The sequence below is a fragment of the Heteronotia binoei genome, chromosome 15, assembly GCF_032191835.1.
Source record: "Heteronotia binoei isolate CCM8104 ecotype False Entrance Well chromosome 15, APGP_CSIRO_Hbin_v1, whole genome shotgun sequence".
Lineage (NCBI taxonomy): Eukaryota > Metazoa > Chordata > Lepidosauria > Squamata > Gekkonidae > Heteronotia > Heteronotia binoei.
This window is the reverse complement of record NC_083237.1, coordinates 21,740,278-21,761,710: the sequence shown is the minus strand read 5'-3', so window position 1 is coordinate 21,761,710 and position 21,433 is coordinate 21,740,278. Positions and strand designations below refer to the sequence as shown.

At 46.3% G+C, this 21,433-nt stretch overlaps 1 protein-coding gene and 1 long non-coding RNA gene across 6 annotated transcripts in view; one reads left to right on the top strand and one right to left on the bottom strand.

Annotated features, from left to right (window-relative positions):
* Window positions 1-10,960, bottom strand: part of PRSS8 (serine protease 8) — a 21,132-nt gene extending 10,172 nt beyond the window's left edge. For 2 of the 5 annotated variants that reach the window (XM_060256675.1, XM_060256676.1), the window contains exon 1: window positions 10,538-10,739. In XM_060256675.1, coding sequence (XP_060112658.1) covers window positions 10,538-10,592 — 55 coding nt within the window. In that variant the 5' untranslated portion in view covers window positions 10,593-10,739. Of the gene's footprint in view, window positions 1-10,537 lie in introns of all 5 variants that reach the window. The other 3 variants (XM_060256680.1, XM_060256678.1, XM_060256679.1) reach the window with 3 other exon arrangements.
* Window positions 10,741-21,433, top strand: LOC132584775 (uncharacterized). Its single transcript, XR_009556256.1, has 3 exons — window positions 10,741-10,966; window positions 12,963-13,256; window positions 20,868-21,433. It is a non-coding gene; the product is annotated as an uncharacterized LOC132584775 (long non-coding RNA).

Here is a 21,433-nt window from a genome sequence, read left to right as displayed (position 1 = left end):
CTTTCATTCATTTATATCCCTACTTTCTCCCCCATGGGCAGTGGCGGATTGCCCAGGGTGTCAGCTTGCCCGATGGCAAGTGGGCCCCCTTAAACATTAGACAATATATTTAAAATATTAATGACCTTTTAGTACAGGGGTGGCCAAACTGTGGCTAAGGAGCCACATGTGGCTCTTGCACACATATCTTGTGGCTCTTTAAGACCCCATTGCCCTGTTGGCCGGCTTGGAGAGGGCATTTGTGTCTTTAAATCACTTCTCCAAGTCAAGCCAGCTGGCAGCTTGGCGAATGCATTTAAAGTTACTTTCTTTCTACCTTCTCTCCTCCCTCCCCTATCTATTTTCCTTCCTTCCTTCCTTAAAACACCTGATGTTCATGTCTTGTGGCTCTTACATTAAGCAAGTTTGGCCGCCCCTGTTTTAGTAGCTTGAAAATATAATAGAAGTTCCAATATAATGGAAGTTCTTCATCTCCTGGCAACCAATATTTTTAGACCCAATCCGTCACTGTCCATGGGAATCCAAATCAGTTTACATCATTCTCCTTCCAAGGGCTACCGACAGATGGGGAACCGGAGGGGACAAAACTGCCCCCTCCCCATCAGCTGGAGGGCCTTGAGAAGCCAGTAACATGGCTGTATTCACATGGAAGATATTTCCCCAAAAAAATCCTGGTGCAGTTAGGACTGTAGCCATGAGAGGAGCAGGAAACGCAGAGCACAGCAAAGGGCGCCTTGACCTTTCTGCAGAGTTTACCTGGAGGCCAAGGGAAACCCTTTGCTGATGAGATCTGGGTAAACCCGTCCTCAGACAAGCCTGCACTGGAGCTAGGGAAGGCCGGCCAGGGCCGAGCCTCCTAACAAGGTCTGTGGTTTCCTCCTGCCTTTAGCTACACCCAGCTAACTGCACAGCCAGATCTTGCCAGGGCAGCCTTGGTAGCGTGTGGTTTAGCAACAAAATAAAATTTAAAAATTATTCCAGTTTCTAACTTTTCACCATCCCCCCCTACCCCGCCTTTGTTTTTCAGTATTAATGCCATTCGTCCTGCGTGACAACTCAGAATGCAATAAATGTTAATCTGTCTCCGTGGTAACAAATGAGGAACAAAAGTTACAATTTACTTCTTTACTTTATATCCCACCTTTAACCCTACATGGGACCCCCTCCCAACAACTTCCTGGCCTGTTTTATCCTCACAACAATCCTGCAAAGTATGTGAGGCCAAGAGGGAGTGACTGGCCCAGGATCACCCAGCAAGCTTCCATGGCATGAGGGTCTCCCAGATCCTAGTCTGACACTTTGACCACTACACATTTTAGTTTCCACTGCAAACAGCAGGGAGGGGGAGATAACCTGGGCCAAAAAAATTAAAAAAAAAAATTGGCCCTGGGGTTCCCATCATCATCCTGAAGCTGGTGGACCAATTTTGACTTTCCTAGTTTTATTTTCTGATGCGTTTCACTTGCTACAATGGACAGACAGAAGGATATGTGGATCCTTTTATTATTATAGATCAGGGGTGGGTATACTGTGACTTGGGAGCCACATGTGGCTCTTTTACACATATTGTGTGGCTCTCAAAGCTCCCACCACCCTGTTGGCTGGCTTGGAGAATGCAGAGAGCCTGTTGGTGTAGTGGTTAAGTGTGTGGACTCTTATCTGGGAGAACCCGGATTAGAATCATAGAGTTGGAAGGGATCTCCAGAGTTTGATTCCCCACTCCTCCCCTTGCAGCTGCTGGAATGGCCTTGAGTCATCTATAGATCTTGCAGAGGTTGTCCTTGAATAGGCAGCTGCTGCGAGAGTCCTCTCAGCCCCACTCACCTCACAGGGTGTCTGTTGTGGGGGAGGAAGATAAAGGAGATTGTGAGCCGCTCTGAGACTCTGAGATTCAGAGTGGAGGGTGGGATACAAATCCAATGTCGTCGTTTTCTTCTATTTAAAGTTAAAAGTTGTCTTCTTTCCACCTCTCTCTCCCCCATCTATTTGCTTTCCTTCTGGCTCTCAAACACCTGACATTTCTTCTATGTGGCTCTTACATTAAGCATCCCTGGAATAGATAAATGCTAACAGCCAGCCAAGTAATTTGTTTTGTTGGGATATTTGGGGTGGATGAGTGTCATATGGAATCTTTGTCTGGGGCCCATGATGGCTTTCGGGAGTTTTGCTCCTTGCCTCCATTTTACCCTGACAATAACCCTGTGAGGTAGGTTAGGCTGACAGAGTGTGACTGCCCCAAGGTCACACGGGTCTTCCAAATTCTAGTCCAACACTCTTAACCACTATACCAGCCTGGGAATGCAAAGGGGCTGCCTGTCAAGACACAAGACCCAGAGAAGGAGCCTCTCATTAACCTGGATGCCTTCTATCAGCTGAAAAAAGCAGGCAGAAATTCAACCAGGGCAGCTTTCCTCCGCCACTGCACCTGCAGCGCACCGCCATAAAATCGCACCTATGTGTGCCTCACACACAACTGCTAAAAGCACAGTACTTCGCAAGAGAACAAACAGGCGACAACCTGAGAACAAACAGGTGACAACCTTCTCCAGAGCAGACATCATCATCTGGGGGAAAGGACCTTGCCTTGACACTTTCTTCTTGGAAATTACATCATTACAGTGACGTGAAGAGAAAGATGTATTTTCTGGAGCTTTTCCTTGTTCTCTTCCTACGGCTGCACTTTCTGACCAAGGAACGCTTCAGGGCGGGGGCCTTTACTCCTCCTGCTCCAGTTTCCCTGACATGGAACAGCTTCCCTGGAACTCTGGCGTCTCACCCCGAGAGTTTGGAGCAACTTTCTGAGACAGCAATCTTGTCATGCCACAGATTCCTGGAAGATGAGCTGCTTCTCACTTGGGTCGCATCCAGGCACATATTCACCAGAGAACACGGTGAGTGAAGACCTGAATAACCAGCCTGGAAAGAGGAGGGGCTCCCCAGAGTTTCATGCCCAAAGGCACCAAATGACTCAAGGGGAAGGCCAGACCAGGCATAGACCCTCTCTTCAAAGACATGGCACTGCTCTTCCAGATAGGGTTGCCAATCCCCAGGTGGGGGCAGGGGATCCCCCAGTTTGGAGACCCTCCCCCCGCTTCAGGGTCGTCAGAAAGCGAGGGAAGGGGAGGGAAATGTCTGCTGGGAACTCTGTTATTCCCTATGGAGATTTATTCCCATAGAAAATCATGGAGAATTGATCCGCAGGTATCTGGGGTTCTGAAGAGGTTTTTTTGGGGGGTAGAGCCAGTTTGGTGTAGTGGTTAAGTGTGCGGACTCTTATCTGGGAGAACCAGGTTTGATTCCCCACTCCTCCACTTGCACCTGCTAGCATGGCCTTGGGTCAGCCATAGCTCTGGCAGAGGTTGTCCTTGAAAGGGCAGCTGCTGTGAGAGCCCTCTCCAGCCCCACCCACCTCACAGGGTGTCTGGTGTGGGGGAGGAAGGTAAAGGAGATTGTGAGCCGCTCTGAGACTCTTCGGAGTGGAGGGTGGGATATAAATCCAATATCTTCTTCTTCTTCAAATTTACAGTATAGCATCTAGTGCCTCTCCCCAAAATACCCCCCAAGTTTCAAAAAGATTGGACCAGGGGGTCCAATTCTATGAGCCCCAAAAGAAGGTGTCCCTATCCTTCGTTATTTCCTATGGAAGGAAGGAATTGAAAAGGTGTGATGTCCCTTTAAATGTGATGGCCAGAACTCCCTTTGGAGTTCAATGATGCTTGTCACAGCCTTGATTTTGGCTCCACCCCTAATGTCTCCTGGCTCTATCTCCAAAGTCTCCTGGCTCCACCCCCAAAGTCCCCAGATATTTTTTAAATTGGACTTGGCAACCCTACTTCCAAAGGGACTCTGTTACAGCTGCCTCATGATTTCTCTTACAAAATTAAAACTGCTTGCTCAAACAAATCTCAAATTAGGCCTGTCTTTCTTCTCTTTAAAAAAGTATCACACACACACACACCTTGGCTGTTATGTGCACTTGCCAGCTCTGACCCTCCATGCTGTGAAAAGCTTCACCTGTTGACTGCGGCAGGTCATGCTGCTGTTAATAAGGGCACAGGAAGATGCCACACCAATGGGTTCTCTAGGGTCACTTTGCAACCCCTGTTCTGCAGCCCTCCAAGATCAATGGCAGATACGTTTTCAGAGGGTGAAAAGTAATTGTTTTGCAAGACACAAGATTGTTTTGCCATGACCGCACTGAAAAAAAAATAAGAGGTCGATTTGTACCAATTTCCACCAAGCCTTCCTCAGGACTTGGGAGAGCTCACCCAGAAAGTGCTAGTATTCAATACCGGAGAGTACCATCACAAAAAGAAACCCTGCTAAGGGGCCATTCTGACCAGGAAGTGATTTGCTGACCGCTTAACTGCTATTTAAGAGTTGAAACAATTGGGATCTGATACCCAAAGCCAGATGCAGTGATTGTAATTCGCACCCTTATGACCTCACTTTGCATCCTATAGCTGGGCTAGTCATATTCTGCCACGTTAAGAAATGGTGACCCTCCAAAGGCTCTAGGTTGAATCCACCAAGTGTCTGTTTCTGGAAAAATTAGAAAAGGGACCCTCCTGTATGATCAAAGTGTGCCCAAATGCTTTTGAATTCCAAATCATTTCCCACAAATACAAACACCAGGAAGTATGGAAATAATTGTTTAAGCAGTGCACAGTATTAGATTCTGTGGTTCCATTCTGCAAACAGCAATGCTTTCTCTAAGGGCTGTTTGCAGAACAGATCCATGAGATCCACCCTCTTGCTCTGAACACAAAAGTTGCCAGTGCTTGTGATTCTTGCAGAAAATTGCCCTCTGATCAGGAAAACATTTCTCCTCCACCCTTAACTGTACAGCAAGCAGACCATCTTCTGTCAATACAAGGATGAATGCACTTTGTGAGTGCTCAGAGATACTTTTATTCCCATACATGTTCCAGAGATGACTCCTGATGTAAAATACAGATTCTGGGATTGAAGACTCAGTAGGCTCAAAGCATGCCCATGCTCAGCTTTAAATTCACTTTATGATACGCGCTCCGTTAATGTTTACCCTTGCAGAGAGAATTATTGCATTTGGTCCAAGCATTTGACAGCACTATACCCCCCACTCCGCTCTCCAAATTCCCTCCCCATATACACGGGCTGCATTCAGGAATCACAATAAACCATGGTTACTGCAGCAAACACTGGTTAGTCTACCAGACATAAGTAATATATCCCAGTTGGTACCTGAATCACAGTTTGATTGTTTCTTTTCTCCTCTCTGCCTCCCAGCAAGCAGGGAGCACCCTCTATTATGCTCTCTGGCACATATGTTCTGTTGGGGTGGGATGGTGGCTCAGTGGTAGAGCATCTGCTTGGTCAGCAGAAGGTCCCAGGTTCAATCCTCGGCATCTCCAAAAAAGGGTCCAGGCAAAAATGTGTGAAAAACCTCAGTTTGAGACCCTGGAGAGCCACTGCCAGTCTGAGTAGACAATACTGACTTTTATGGACCAAGGGTCTAATTCAGTATAAGGCAGCGTCATATGTTCAAGGCAGCCACAGCTGTTTGACAAACCATGGTTCATGAATTCGTCAAACCTCAGTTAGTACAAGCCATTGTTAAACTAGCTGCAAACCCTGGTTCAGTACCAACCAACAAACCCAGTTAGTTCAATGGCCTGCATTCAGGTATTTTAACTGACTGGCGTTTCATCCAATTATGAAAGTACACACCACATCCCAGGCTACAGGATACTACCTGCTCCTCTGGGGGGGGGGGCTGACTGATTAAAAAAAAAGTTATTTTATACCCACCCTTCACTCAGAGTAGCTTACAATCACCCTCCCTTCCTCAGCCCACAACAGGCACCTTGTGAGGCTGGTGGGGCTGAGAGAGCTCTGAGAGAATTGTGACTGACCCAAAGGCCACCCAGCTGGCTTCAAGGGGAGGAGGAGTGGGGAATCAAACCCAGTTTTCCAGATTGCTACTCTTTTCCAGATTGTCACTCTTAATCGCTACACCACAAAAAACTCTTGCAGAAGCATTCCTCCATGGGGCAGTGGAGGGAAGGGGGGAAAACCCTCCACTGCAAATGGACACTCAACAATGGACTATGATGTCACAGCAGAAAACTGTCTTCAACCACGCTGGTTGCTATATTGGCCCAGCCATTAGGAAGCTGTCACAGTGAGCAAAGCAAATAGGATGTTTAAAAATAGAGCCAGGGCCAACTGGTTGGGCGAGCTGGCTCTGACGTCCAAGACTGCCCCACCCTTGAGGACAAAATGTCACAAAAGGAAAGGTGTGTGACCTACCCCTAACCTCTCATATCACTCAACCTCTTGGGCTACAAGCCCCTGTAGTGGAACAGCAGCAGGGTTTACAACCTCCTGGTAAGAAAGAGAAGAAGCTGTGCTTCCGTGTAGAGTGTCTACAAAATACTTCTCAAAGATATCGACATTCACAGAAACTATAAGCTTAGGAAAAATATTTCTTGAACACATCGCAAAATATATACCTCATACGCAACAGAACATGTGATCAGCCCTTCAATTGCAGGAGCAGTGGACATTTACCTTAAAAAAAAATAAGGGTAGATAGTATTGGACTTACGTGTTGAACTGTTGTGTAAATGTTGTTGTGGGTTATACATCCCTCTCTGGATTATATGTTCTGTTGTGTATGAAGTATATATTTTGTGATGCATTAAAGAAATATGTCGTAAACACTCTACATAGAAGCGCAGCTTCTTCTCCTTCCCACTTCCATCTGTGAGTCTCACTTTGGTTGCCAAACCTCCCAAAGAGGTCTGGAGATCTCCTGGAATTAGAACTGATCTCCAGATGACAGAGATCACTTCCCTTGGTGAAAAATGGCTACTTTGGAGGGTGGACTCTATGACATTAAACCCTGCTGAGGTCCCTCCTATCCCCAAATCCTACCCTTCTCAGGCTCCACCCCCAAACCTCTACGATTTCTCATCCTGGAGTTGGCAACCATAAACGGGCCTGCAGTTCACAAAGCTGAGCCCAAACAATGTTAGAAACATCTCAATTCATCCTCAGGGTAAATAGGGGCCAAGACCTCTTCCTGATTGAGTTCTAAGGCCAGTTTCCCCCTCTGCCCCCTGACAATACCTTTGCCAGATTTTTAACCTGGTTAACTCCAGTTTGATCCTGTTGTTTCCAGGAAAACTAAAAGAGTCTGCAAGAAAGCCAGCCAGATACATTGACCCCCCTTGCCAGTTATTTTTTGATAGAAGTTGCAAAGGAAGGCATCATTCCAACAGATGCAGTTCGGCCCAGCATGGGGACACAGGAACTCATGGGAGGGAAACTGCCAATTGTTTGTATCAAACCCTACTGTTAAAAGGTTCAGCAGGAATACAGAGGCTCTATTCAGGTTCACACCCTATTGTTCAAACTGATTTCACTCTCTAAGATGCACTCCTTGCAAATCGTTCTCCATCACTGCTCATGGAATGCTATCAATCTAGTTTCTTGTTTAAAAAGCACTAGGGCTCCAGATTGGCTGCAATTCCTCTTTGATATGAGAAAGGCACTCTGCACATGCTTAGAAGTACCTTTTACTTTGCCATCAATCTCAGAGGCTGAACCCTGTCACTGAAAATAGGTTCAGAAGTTACACTACGATGAACTTAAGCTTCAAATTCATTTCCTTTCCCTTTCTTTTAAGTTTCAAATTAAACTCTGGAAGAATACTAATTTTACTGTATTTTGATTAGGGATGACTCCCAGTTTAAGAAATCACAGTCAACCAGTTGCGTGGTTTTGATTTAATAAATTGATTCCATTTGTATAGAACTGTTCTAAAGAAAAGCAGTCTCTATTCACATCAGCCACTGCCTGAGAAACAGCATCTCCATCCTTTCTCACACAGGAAGGAACGCTTCTCTAACCATGGAACATGCCACAGGCTTTTCGCAAGCACTTGTATTAAAAATAATGTCGGAAACATTTAATCAGGAGCACTTGCGTAATCAAAACATCCTACACTGCTGTAGCATAGAGGCTGTGATCTAAGAGGACCCAAATTCAAATTTTAACCCCTGCCACAATCTACTCAGCCCCAGCTCCCTCCCCCTCACAACAACATGGGGACTATTTTTGGCCTACTGTACAGGAGTGTTGTAAGAATTACAGGACAATAATAGATGTAGAGTGTTTTGAACTATTTGGAAAGGCTAATAGAAGCATCTTATTACATTCAATTAGCTGACTGCTCAAATAAATATCACCATCCTAGCCTGGATGCCAGCCAATCCCAGTCTTCTTTCATGGAAAATTAGGGATGCCATCCTCCAGGTGGGACCTGGGGATCTCCCAGAATTACAGTCAGACCACTGGGATCAGTTCGTCTGTAGAAAATAGGTGCTTTGGAGAGTGGACTCTATGGCTTTGTACCCCACTGAGGTCTCTGTCCTTTCCTGGCTCTATTCCCAAATCTCCAGGTGTCTCCCAGGTGGCAATCCTACCCCTCACCCTTGCCAGTGGCAGGAAGGATCTGGCACCCCTAGCTTAAACATGCCCATATTAGTGAAGGATTTGCATGCGCTGTATTCACATCAGGGATTTTTTTTTTTTAGCAGGAAGACACAGGAACATAATTCCAGCTCCCTTGGAGTCAAGGGGTGTGGCCTAATATGCAAATGAGTTCCTGTTGGGCTTTTTCTACAAAGAAAGTGCTGATTCACAGGAACACAAACATACACACACACTCCAGAAAGCATCCAAGTCTGTAGATCACCACTCCCTGCTTTACACTCTCTCTCTCAAGGCTGCCTGGTTACAACAAGGAGTTTCAGGTTGTCCAACAAAAGATAACGGGAGTTTCACAAGCTAGTTTTCTTGTTTGTTAAAGAAAAGGGGGGGGGACAGAAGATCTAGGAGGATGTTCAGGGAGCAATGGAAAGAAAAGCAAGGTTCTTCTCCTTTCTAAGACCCAGTTGCTTTTCTCCAGTGATTCAAACAACCTCCCACAATTGTTTGTCCCCACAAGGCAAAAAGCAACTTTAAAGGTGACCAACACTGGGGAAATTATGCACATGTATGATGGGGAGGGGTCTTTAAAAAATTTCCCCATCTGTGGCTCCAGTTCAAATCTGAATGTCAGAAAACAGTGAGAGATTCCGATTATGGAACTTACCTAGTTTGACTCTCTGCTGCTACTAGGTAAAAACACCTCTGAACAAGTACAGTCTGTATTTCCTTTGTCACCAAATCACTCCATGTATCTAAAATTAATGGGCAGGGCTTCCAGGTATGTAAAGGGGGGGGGGAGACAGTGAGGATTTGTTAGCAGATAGGAGCCCAGCCCTGTAAGCTTGTGACATTTTCCTTCTTTGGCAAGGCACCCTTGCCGTTAAGAGGGCAGTCTTTCAACAAGGTGATCGCTTCATCTGTTGAACACCCATCCGTATCATATTAAAAACACAGGAGCTCCTATCAAAAGAAGAGGTGGCTGGCCTACGTCCATTCAAACCTGGAGTCAGGCTGAGAGGCAGGAAAGAGAAAAAGAAAAAGAACGCCTCCCTCCATTGCTATCTGAGTTTTCCCAACACTCACAGGACCTTTGTCCTCCAGGAATGTAGCACCCACCCTTCCCGTAACCATGCGCTCAGCTGATTTCAGGAACAAGAATGAAAGCTGACATACATGTTTTAAAATTAAAAGGCGCCCACCACCAATTTTAGAAAGCAACAAAACTTCAGTCCCAAAAATCTCCAGGAAAGTTTCAAAACAGTGTGGGAACCATTCCTTGTGTTAAAAGGCCGTCAGCCCTGAATTCCAGTGGCCAATGAAGCAGACATCCATAAGTCATAATCGAGTGTCATGTTTTGTTTTTAATCGGCTGTCATTCACCATGGCAGATTCAAGGTTTATAATAGAGCCCTAAAGCCTATTTCCACTATCAAGGTTCAATTTAGGAATGCCATAAAGCAAAAAAAGTTTTTTTTTAAAGGACAAGTGTGCCTTCGAGCAGGTGCAAAGTTCCTCTTCTATGTTGCAGGAGAATCGCCCTTCAACCAGCCTCCTCTTCGGCTATGGGATTTCCAAGGCAAGAAACCACGTCTTCCAGGCCAATGCAAGTTCCAGCCCTTCTGGGCAGGTGCCGGTAAACGTTAATGAATCATGGCATTAATCCTATAGATGCCACATACCACAGGGACCCATAGGGTATATGCCCACCTGGCTTCAGGGCTCTCTCGCTGCCTCCTGTTCAAATCACCTTGGGTCACTTCTTGACCCCAAAACAGAGCCTTCCATTTGCCCCTTGGCACAGTCCCCGGCCTCCCAAAGGTATTCCCAGGAGCCCTGACACCTGAAAACCCACCTGCTTCCCACCCCAGGCTTCCAAAAGACAAGGCGGGAAAAAAGCCTCTAGGCGCCCTCCCTAAACTTGACTCAGCTCTCCACGGGAGCAGCGGCGACGAAAAGGGCCCAAAGGCAAGAAGAGAGGGAAGGCAAAGAAACAGAGGGCGACAGGTGGCAAGCGGTAAGAGCCGCCCACGAAGCCAAGCCGGCGGCCTCGCCTACTCACCACAGGCCAGCAAGAGGCCCACGAGCAGCCCCCCAGGTGCCAACAGCCCCGCCATGTCCAAGTCCAAGTGCCTGCCAGGGAGAGAGCTGCGCCAGGTAGTACCGCGGACAGGTGGACTGAGGAGGGAAGCCGCTTGCCCGGCCCTGCCTTTCTGGCCTTGATAGACAAGTCGTCCGACCTGTTGGGGCCGGGCCGGGCTTGCCGCCAGAACTAGTCACTCCCCCCAGGCGCTATTTGCATGTCTCTCTGCCTGGCTCACCTGGCTCAGGTGGTGGCGACGACTCCGACTCCTCCTCTTTGCGCATGCCTCCACGGGGAGAACTGGGAGGGAGGCGTGGCCGCTCCTTTCCCGGGGGCCACGAGTTCCAGGCATTTCGTGGCGGGGTCCAAGGGTTTTGGAGAAAGGTTGTGCAGGCTTCAACCAGGCAGGTGGGTCTCCAAATAAAGGAGAGGAGGGGAAATTGCCAGGGAGAAGGGGAGTTGCTTGCCTTCTTTTTAAAAAATAACCAAATGTCTTGAATTGTGGCTTTTCAAAGACAAGCTTGTTTACACTGTGGCAAAAGCTTGCTGGGAGCCATTTAAAAAAAAAATAAGAAATGGGCTGGCGTTTAAAGTGCAACAAAATTCTTCATTTGGCTGAAGCAGCAGATTTTGTGAAGTCTCATTGACACATCCCTTGGAGAGCCAGTGTGGAGTAGAGGTTTGAATGTCAGGCTGAGGTTCAAATCCCCACACTGCTTGGAAACTTGTTGCTGTGTGACTTTGTTGGGTCTGTCACAGGTTCTCAGAATAACCTACCTCACAGGGCTGTTGTGAAGATGAAATGGAGGAGAAGAGAAGGATGTAAAGCGCTTTTTTTGTCCCCACTGGATATAAGTTAAGTAAATAAATATTTTGTGCAGCAGCTACTGGATTTCCATATACAAACAAGACAAATACAGGTGTAACTGACTGGAAGCGCACTGTGTGGAGATAGCCTATCATAGCTATGCCTCCGGAAGTAGTCTTTTAAAATTATATTAGGTAGGTGCATTGGACTGGTCTAATTTGGTGTAAGAAATTTTAGAAACTAATCTTTGGATGTTTGTTTCCAAAATCGTTCCCTTCCTGTTAGGAGCGCAGAACAAAATATGTAATATCTCCCCTCCTCTTAATCGTATTGCTACAACATTGTAAGGGAGGGTAAGATAGAACCCAGTGGATGACCTAGTGATTGTCATGGCAATCAGAATTTGAACCCAGGTCTCCTTGAGTTAAGTCCAGTGCGATAGCTACTTTGTCAGTCTTCTGTCAGACCCCAAACACTCCCACAATCCTCTCTATGGGGCCCATTTAAATTATCTGCTGCATCTGCCTTTCCCCCTTTTTCTTGGATGTCTAGATGCAAGAAGGACAGCAGAGATCCTCCCTTCAATTGTGTAGAAGATTTACTTAGGATCTGTGCACTGCTGTAGAGAGTGACAGTGTGCTGTAGTGGTTAGGCTGCTGAACTAAGATCTGGGAGGCCCAGGTTTGTACTTCCGTGCTGCCATGGAAACACGCTGGCTGGGTGACTTTGGACCAGTCACAAACTCCCAGCCTAACCTACTTGACAGGGTTGTTGTAGGGATAAAATGGAGGGGAGGAGAATGATGTGAGCCACTTTGGGTAGCCATTTAGCAGAAAGACAGGGTATGAATGAAGGAAATAAAATAAATGTGTTTAGCTTTACACAACTTTTTAAGGCTTAGGAGCTGCTGCTTTACATCTGGTATTACTCTTTCTCTCCTCTGTGCATGTGCTAAACAACGAAAAGGATTGCCAGTTTGGTGTAGTGGTGAAGTGTGCGGACTCTGATCTGGGAGAACTGGGTTTGATTTTCCACTCCTCCACTTGCACCTGCTGGAATGGCCTTGGGTCAGCCATAGCTCTGGCAGAAGTTGTCCTTGAAAGAGCAGCTGCTGTGAGAGCCTTCTCCAGCCCCACCCACCTCACAGGGTGTCTGTTGTGTGGGAGGAAGGTAAAGGAGGTTGTGAGCCACTCTGAGACTCTTCGGAGTGAAGGGCGGGATATAAATCCAATATCATCTTCTTCTTAAAAGTCCATATATCCCACTCATGGATCATCAGTTAGACCAATGTTCTGTGCCATGCTCATTCAGTTTGAATGCTCCCAGCTAATCATTTGATTTCAGTGCTTCTACCACTTTCCAGGTAGTGTACTGGATCAGACTGTCTGACTTTTGAAGAACTCATCTTCAGTTAGAAAATGAGTTCTGTGATGCTGTAAAGCGTGCCTATTCCTGTACCAATATGTGCTGGTTGAACACAAGAGAACAGTTTTTCAACTTTGTGCCTTCCCAATCAAGCTGTTGCTGTCTCCTGAATTTGTGTGTGCAAGCTAGGAATTGCTTAATATTCTTTTATTTCATCTCGTCTCACAACAGACCTTGGAAATCAGATTCATTTTTACATCAGAGGAACTGAGGTTGAAGTCAATGGCTTGCGGAAATCTGTCAAGCCCGTGGCTTGAAAGGGATTTTACTCCAGAACATTTGGATCGAAGCCCAGCTCATCATCTGCGGTGTCACCGTGACATGATGTTTCTTTGTTCCCATCATAAAGCATTATGAAACCAGATGGAAAACCGTGGAGGATATCAGCTTCTGTCACATCAAACAATCATATGCATAGAACTTGCAAAGCTGACCTTTTGCTGCCTGTTTCCTGTATGGTATGAGGTATTGTAATTTGATTCTTGAGGAGTGTGTATGTGTGTGTGTGTGTGTATATATATATATAAAGAATATATACACACACAGAGGTCATTTCATAGAAAACGAGGTGCTGGAGCTCATTAGCACAACTCATTTGCATATGCCACACACCCGACATCACCGGAAGGTGTACTAAATTATATCAGCTCAGCATCTACCTTAAAAAGCTTCTTGAATTATAATTGTCCTCATAAAACCTTACTCCCACCATACTTTTTAAATTGCTTTCTCCTATGTGGCCACAGCGGCATGAGGAAGATTTCCATCTGTCTGCTTTATATGTTTTGGTTATTTTCCCTTTTTTTGTGGGGGAAAATATTAGAAAGTTTGTCAAATCTTAAGAGTTCAGCAAAATTCTCACAGGGGGTTTGAACAATGGAGCTCCCAGAACCATTTTTTTTTTGGGGGGGGGGGTTAAGAAAGAAAGAGAGCAGAATAAAATATAGAGGTTCCGGGGCTCTGCTCCTGTGAGCTCCTGCCTAAAATGAGGCCTGTGTATGCATATTTTATAATATATGTGTGTGTGTATGCATGTATGTGTGTGTGTGTGTGTGTGTGTGTGTATATTCCCCCCAACATCATTTTCCCTGCTCCGTTTTATCTTCACAAAACCAGTCCTGTGAGGTAAAGAAAGAGAGAATGACTGGTCCAAGATCACCCAGAGAGCGTCTGTGGCAGAATGGCAATTCAAACCTTAGTCTGATGCTCTAACCACTCCGCCGTGCTGCTACATTGCCTGGGTTCCTATTAGACTTCCTGTTCCTGTGTGTGATTGTACCTGGTCCATAATCATTACATTGTCTGCAATGGTATCTTGTTTTACATCTGTAATTCCAACATTTGCGATGATATATTACTGTAGGGTTACATTATCCAGGAATTTGTAAGGTCTCATTATGCTGGACACAGAATTATTGTCGTGCTCCCCATTAGATTGCCTGTAATTGTGTAGCCTTGTGTATTGTTCACAGTTGCATATTAATAGTGTTCAGCCTCACAGGGCTGATGTGAGAGGAGAAACAAGAGAACTTTATTTGGATATTTATGCCCTGCTTTTCTTCCTGCTCGGGTCTCAAGGTAGTGTACATAATTTAATCTCCATTGTATTCTTACAGTAACAAACCTGTGAGATAGATTAGGCTGAGAAAATCACTGGTCTGAGGTCATCCTGCTAGTTTCCATGACAGTCAGGATAGTAGAGTTGGAAGGCATCTCCAGGGTCACATAGTCCAAACCCCTGCACAATGCAGGGAATTCACAAATGCCTCCCCTTCACACACACCCAGTAACCCCTGTTCCGTGCCCAGAAGATGGCAAAGACCTCCAGGATCCCTGGCCACACTGGCCTGGAGAAAATTGCTTTCTGATCCCAACATGGTGATCAGCATTTCCCTGGGTGTCTAAGAAGGGGCCACTAACATTCTAACCCCTCCATTGGCCCTCTTCTTTGTGCATTAGAAGTGTCATACACAGAAGATTTATCATTGGATAAATCCTAAGGCCATTCCTAGACAATGCTATGATACTATAGTGTTCATAAACATTCTGATCGTTCAGGGGGGAGCTTTCAGCGGTACGATGGTGACACAAAGTGCAGCTTTTTGGGGAGGGACGGTGGCTCAGTGGTAGAGCATCTGCTTGGGAAGCAGAAGGTCCCAGTTTCAATCCCTGGCATCTCCAAAAAAGGGTCCAGGCAAATAGGTGTGAAAAACCTCAGCTTGAGACCCTGGAGAGCCGCTGCCAGTCTGAGAAGACAATACTGACTTTGATGGACCAAGTGTCTGATTCAGTATAAGGCAGCTTCATATGTTCATATATGTTTTTAGAGGAAAGTGAAAGGCTTTTTAATTATGAGGGGAAACCTAATATAAGGCCTAGGAAGGCTGTGATACACAGGATAATATTTAGAAAGTGAATGGCAACAAATGAACTGGTGGAGCAAAGGGCTTGGGGGCAAAGAGACGCAAGAGAGCTGAGGAAAGGAGACAGAATATGTAATAAGCAACTTGGCTGAGGAACAAGACTTGGAAGGTTGGAGGATGGAGCTTGCCTGGGGCAAGAGAAGTGGATGAGATCATGTGGAAAGGAGACGCTGAGGTGAAACTGAGCCTCTGAAGAAGGCAGAGCCAGATTAACAATTAGGCCAAGTAGACACTGGCTTACGGGCCCCCAAGCTTTTAGGGGCCCTGGGCTGACTTTTCCTCTTGTTTTTCCCCTGCTTGCAGCCCTCCCAGCCTGCACACTGAGCTGCTCTTTGCCTGACTTGCCTGGTGCAGCTGCCGCTGGCGTTGTCACCAAGTTTGCCTTTCTCTGCCTCTCCCCTGCAGTTTATTAAAAGAACGTGCCTGCAGGCTGCAGTGGAGGCCATGGGTGGTGGGGCAGGCACTCAGACTCTGAGATAATTTGCGAGGGCCCTCCCCCAAGATTTTGACTGCCTAGGGGCCTCCACAGGATTTAATCCGGCACTGGAAGAAGGTGGGAAAGGTAAGGAAAAGGTACTGGGGCTGAGAGACCTGAGTCCAAGGGGGGTATGGAGGCTACCAGGTGGGAGACAGAGGAGGGGGCTGCATGGAGCATCTTGATTTGGTTGAACTGGACACAGTTTTGGCTCCAGGTCCTGACAACGAGAATAACTCCTCATGTTGTCATCTTCTGTTGATGTGGCAGAGAGTGCTTTCTCACACCACACGTTCCCACGGACAGGGCTCGTGTTCTGCCATTGACATTCCAAGAGTTCCGAAGCTTTGCATTGACTGTCAAATGACACGTGTGAAGGAGTGACTCAGCCGCCTGCAGGAAGCAAGAGGAAAATTAAAGGTTTCCTGTCCGACTGCAGGACCGTTGGCAGACAGGTGATCCTCTGAGACGGGCCTCAGGGAAGAGAAAGGAAGAGGGCAGAACCCAGGGCCAAAATTGAGAGGTGTCTTCCCCCTCGCTTAGAGGCTGTTGTCGCAGGGCCAGGAAACCCAACTAAAAGGAGAGTGTAGTTTTCTGCATGAGCGTGCAGTCGTGTTTTGTTTTGATTTTTTGGAAGGTGGCTCATGTTTATTTAAGAGCAGTGAGGCACGATGAGTAGAGAGCTGGGTTGGCTGAATAGGAAAATCTCAGCCAGAAGTTTCTTCTCAGCCATAAGCCACCATGAGATAATCGTTAGAGCAGCCCCTCCCCCCATTTCTGAGCCTATGGGCACCTTTGGAATTCTGACACAGCGTGGCGAGCACAACCACAAAATGACTGCCCCTGGAGGCAGATCCAGCTGGAAAATTATTGCCACAATTTAACACAGTGAAGGTTCTTGTGCTGTCTGCACATCTGCCCTGGCCTGGATAGCTCAGGCAAGCCCGACTTCATCAGATCTTGGAAGCTAAGCAGGGTCAACAGTAGATAGTTCTTGGATGGGGACTGTCCTTGAAATACCAAGTCAGGAGGATGAGGCAGGCTTTATTTGGCCACCTTTCTGAATATCCTCCAGGCCCCCAGAAGAGGTCAGTCACCAGAGGTCGACATGACTTCCAGGTGCAGACACACACACCTAAAATATACAAAAATACAACAACAAAAAATCTGCACATCCAATTAAATCTCCCAATAGCCAGTCAGAGGCCTTGCTGGGCAAAAGACCCATCTGGCCCCACTTTCTTTTTAAAAAACCAAAAACTTGGTGGGCACCAGAAAAAGTGACAGCAGGAAGAGTTGGCGAAGAGTTGCCAATCCGCAACTGACGGGGCAGGGCATCCCCTGGTTTGGAGGCCCTCCCCCCACTTCAAGATCATCAGAAAGCAGCGGGGGGAGGAAAATGTCTGCTGGGCACTCTGTTGTTCCCTATGGAGACCGATTCCCATAGGGTATAATGGAGAGTTCATCTGTGAGTATCTGGAGCTCTGATGGGGCTATTTTTTGAGGTAGAGGCACCAAGTTTTCAGCATAGCATTCAGGGCCTCTCCTCAAAACACCCTCCAAGTTTCAAAAAGATTGAACCAGGGGGTTCAATCCTATGAGCCCCAGAAGAAGGTGCCCATATTCTTCACTATCTCCAACAGAAGGAAGGCATTTAAAAGGTTTGCGGTCCCTTTAAATGTGATTGCCGGAACTCCCTTTGGAGTTCAAGTATACTTGTCACAACCTTGCTCCTGGCTCCACCCCCAAAGTCCCCAGATATTCCTTGGAATTGGACTTGGCAGCCCTATGTTGGGGTCCCCTACAAACTAGGTGTTCCAGGTTCAAATTCCCACTCTGCTATGGATGCTTGCTGGGTAACAGGTCAGCCTAATCTGCCTCCCTAGGTGGTGGTTGCCATGATCATAAAACAGAATGGGAGAACAGCACTGGAAGCCATTTTGAGTCCCCCACTGGGGAGAAAAGCAGGGCTGCATGCATCTCTTAAATAAATGAATCAGCCTCACAGGCAGGCCTTGGGCTAGTCATAATCTCTCAGGCAAACTCAGCCTGCAGGATTGTTGTGAGGGTGGAACCAAGTGGCTGCGTATATACTGCTTTGAATTCCTTGGGAGAAGTGCAAGAGGTTGATGCATATGCATGTGATAAGGAGAACAGGATAACGATGGGAAGCACACGCTCTGGGTTGCTGAAGGCCTCTTTAACAGAGGACTGATATGCAAATACCAGCTTGGGAAACTCATGAGGCACAACGGAACAAAACGTTATTCCTTGATACTCACTGCACATGGAACTTCTGTTCAGAGTACCGCTACAGGGGCTGGTGCCTGCCCTCTAGGGTAACGCCAGGGTTGGTGCGTGGGAGCAGGCAAAGTAGGCACTCGCCTAGGGTGCCACCTGGCCTAGGGGACACCACTGGGTGCCCCCGCTCTGACGCATGACTCTGGCTCCTGACCATTGTCACCTCATCCTCTCCCACCAGCAAGCTGCCCTCAACAAAGCCAAGCCACCCCCTTCCCCATATGTGCAACTTGGCCTCCCACCTCATCCACCCCACCACCCTCCTTCCTGGCATGGCTGGCAGGCACTTATTCTCACATTTTTTTATAACTTATCACTTTTTTTTGAAAAATTAAAAATCAGTAAATTAAAAATGTGAAATTGGTGCTCTTCATTTTCCCTATATTTTCTAAATAAGTGGGGGGCAGGCGCTAGTGGATGACTTGCCTAGGGCACCAGAAAGCCTAGCACTGGCACTGGGTAACACAAGGAAATTATTGCTTGTGGGAAAGTTAATTCAAGCCCATTTCTGCCTGTCTTTAACAGTAGCCTGAGAGGCAGAAATTTAATGAGGGTTAGGGTTGCCAATCCCCAGGTAGGGGCAGGGGATCTCCCGGTTTGGAGACCCTCCCCCCGCTTCAAGGTCAACAGAAAGCGGGGGAGGGGGGGAGGGAAATGTCCGCTGATAACTCATTTATTCCCTATGGAGACCAATTCCTACATAAGGTGTAATGTGAATTCATCTGCGGGTATCTGGGGCTCTGTGGGGCTATTTTTTTAGTTAGAGGCACCAAATTTGCAGCATAGCATCCAGGGCCTCTCCCCAAAACACCCTCCAAGTTTCAAAAAGATTGGACCAGGGGGTCCAATTCTATGAGCCCCAAAAGAAGGTGCCCCTATCCAATGGAGGGAAGGCATTGAAAAGGTGTGTGGTCCCTTTAAATGTGATGGCCAGAATTCCCTTTGGAGTTCAATTATGCTTGTCACAGCCTTGCTCCTGGCTCCATCCCTAATGTCTCCTGGCTCCACCCCCAAAGTCCCCAGATATTTCTTGAATTGGACTTGGTAACCCTAGTGAGGATTGCCTTACCTTGCATGCTTCTCCTGGCTGGAGAAAAAAAACCTGCATTTGGGATTTTTACCTGTCCTGTTGCTGTAAAACACACAGTGGCCCAGAAACACAAACCTTCAACTCTGCTATAGGGATGGTGTATGTGGAAATCCAGTGAGGTGTTAAAATTAAAGCCGGGAAGACCATGGCCTCATCTCTCTCCTTGGCCTCCTATGGGTAAGAAGCCCAAACAGAAGATGATGTGGAGGAGTCACCAGAGATATTCAACACAGCGGGTGGGCACCTGAATAGAACACCCATCTTCTCACACCCTCTGCCCAGTATGTTAGGAAACTGGGAAGAAAGTATATGGCAGTAAGCAGAAAGGAGAGAGGAAGGAGCTTTTCCCCCTTTGCTATAAAATGTTGTTTCTTAAGACACTGTCCAAATAATGCCATTTATGTTATGATATTCTCGGCCCTTTCTTGGCCTTGGCTCCTGTCTGGTGAAACTCTCTACCTGGAGACATTTGTGCCCTATGGAACTTTACACAGTTCCGCAGGGCATGCAAAACAGATATTTCCCCCAGGCTTGTGGTTGAGGACAACAACGATTTCTCCATCTCCTTTTGCCCATGACCCCCAGTCCCCACCCCTTGGAGAAGAGGATGTGACGACATGCAGAATGCCATCTAAGACTGAGGGTTTACTGGTTTTATTGGAAATTGTGATTGATTGTCTGGGTTTATACAAATATACTTATTTATTGTGATGTTTTAACTAAATTGTATGTTGCATATCATGTACACCGTCTTGAGCCCTTCAGGAGAGGATGGTTTAGAAATTCAATTTAATAATAATAATTAACAATAAGAAATAAGTCATGGACCCTAATTTGCAAGAAAATGTATATATGAACCAGTGCAAGAAAACTTATACTACAAAGTCAGACCCAAAATGAAATAACCTAAACCAGGACAAATAGGGCAAAGTGAACCAACATCACAATTACCACCACCACCACCACCACCACCACCACCACCCCGGTTTGCTTTCCTGTTCCACTACCATTTGCATCAGCCATTTGCACGATAACAGAGGGGTCACCACGGTTGTTAGAATTTATATTCCTTTCTAAATTTTCCAACCAGCCATAGGGAAGCAACATTTTCAGAGCTAACTTCCATGTTCCTGGGTTCAAAGACCAGTAATTTCATTCCCCAAACCAATGAGGTATCTTTTCTTCTCCCATGTGTGGGAAAAAGCTTTCCATTTCAATATGTGGTTTGTCCAGGGCTTGATGAGAAGCGGAGATGTTTGTTTTCCTGGCTAAATAAAGACACGTCACCAAATTCACAGTGTTACACCAGCATGAACAGGAGCCAGCGCTAAATTTCAAGGCTTCAGGAGCAATGAAAAGTCTAACTTCACCCTAAAGCACGATTTTCCTATTAGAAACCAACATGTGCCATTCAGGCTAAATGTCCTATACATTTTGCTAACTTGGCCTCACTTATGTTGCTACTGTATTTTAAAACAGAACTTGAGCTTTACAGAAATTCACAAACTGAAATATACCTAAACCACACTCTCTCCTCTGGAAACCCCTGGTTATGCATGTATCAGCTGCGAATATTCTGTCAGAACAGGAAATATACTATTCATGCATGCAAAAGTCATATTTTGCATTAGTTTTCTGCATGTACCAGGACTAAGGGACAAGGCTGAACCTGGTTTGGCCATTGCATAACATTTGGGATTAAGAACTGAACTTTCAGATCATAGTTTACAACTTGAAACTTGCATCTCTCAGAGAAAAAATAACCTGTGTCTTGCCATTCTTCCCAGGGCAAGCTATTTTCCCATCAAAGGAAGCATCCAAGGGAAGGAGAAAGTGACAAATCCAGTTCTCTAAGCGCAGCTCCCCTCCCCACAAGGGACCTGGTACTGAAGGCTGCCACCTCCTTATCTCCATTCTCAATCTCTGCCAAGAATAACATTTTCTCAGTGGCCACTGAAACCGGTTTTCCAAGCCTCATTGCACAAGCACTTCAGGTCAGATGGATTATTGACTGAAGAACGTATCTCTTGGAGGAAGAATAACTTTGGGTAATGATTAAAATGACGTTTGCTTCTAGGTTGCTTTGCTTACTGAAGTCCTATATAAACCTACCTTAAGTAAACACAGGGCCATATAAACAGCTGAAACCTCAGCATTTCCGTACTTTGCAAGAAACCTAAAATAAATAATATACTGTAGATTTGTATCAGCCGGTTCAGCAGAGATACCATATGCTGTGGATTTTTGTTCTCGACAGGACGGTAGCATTACTTTTAAAAGAAATATTTCAAATCAAGCGATTTTCAGAATTACGAAAGCTTATATTCTGAATAAAACTTAAGTTGGTCTTAAA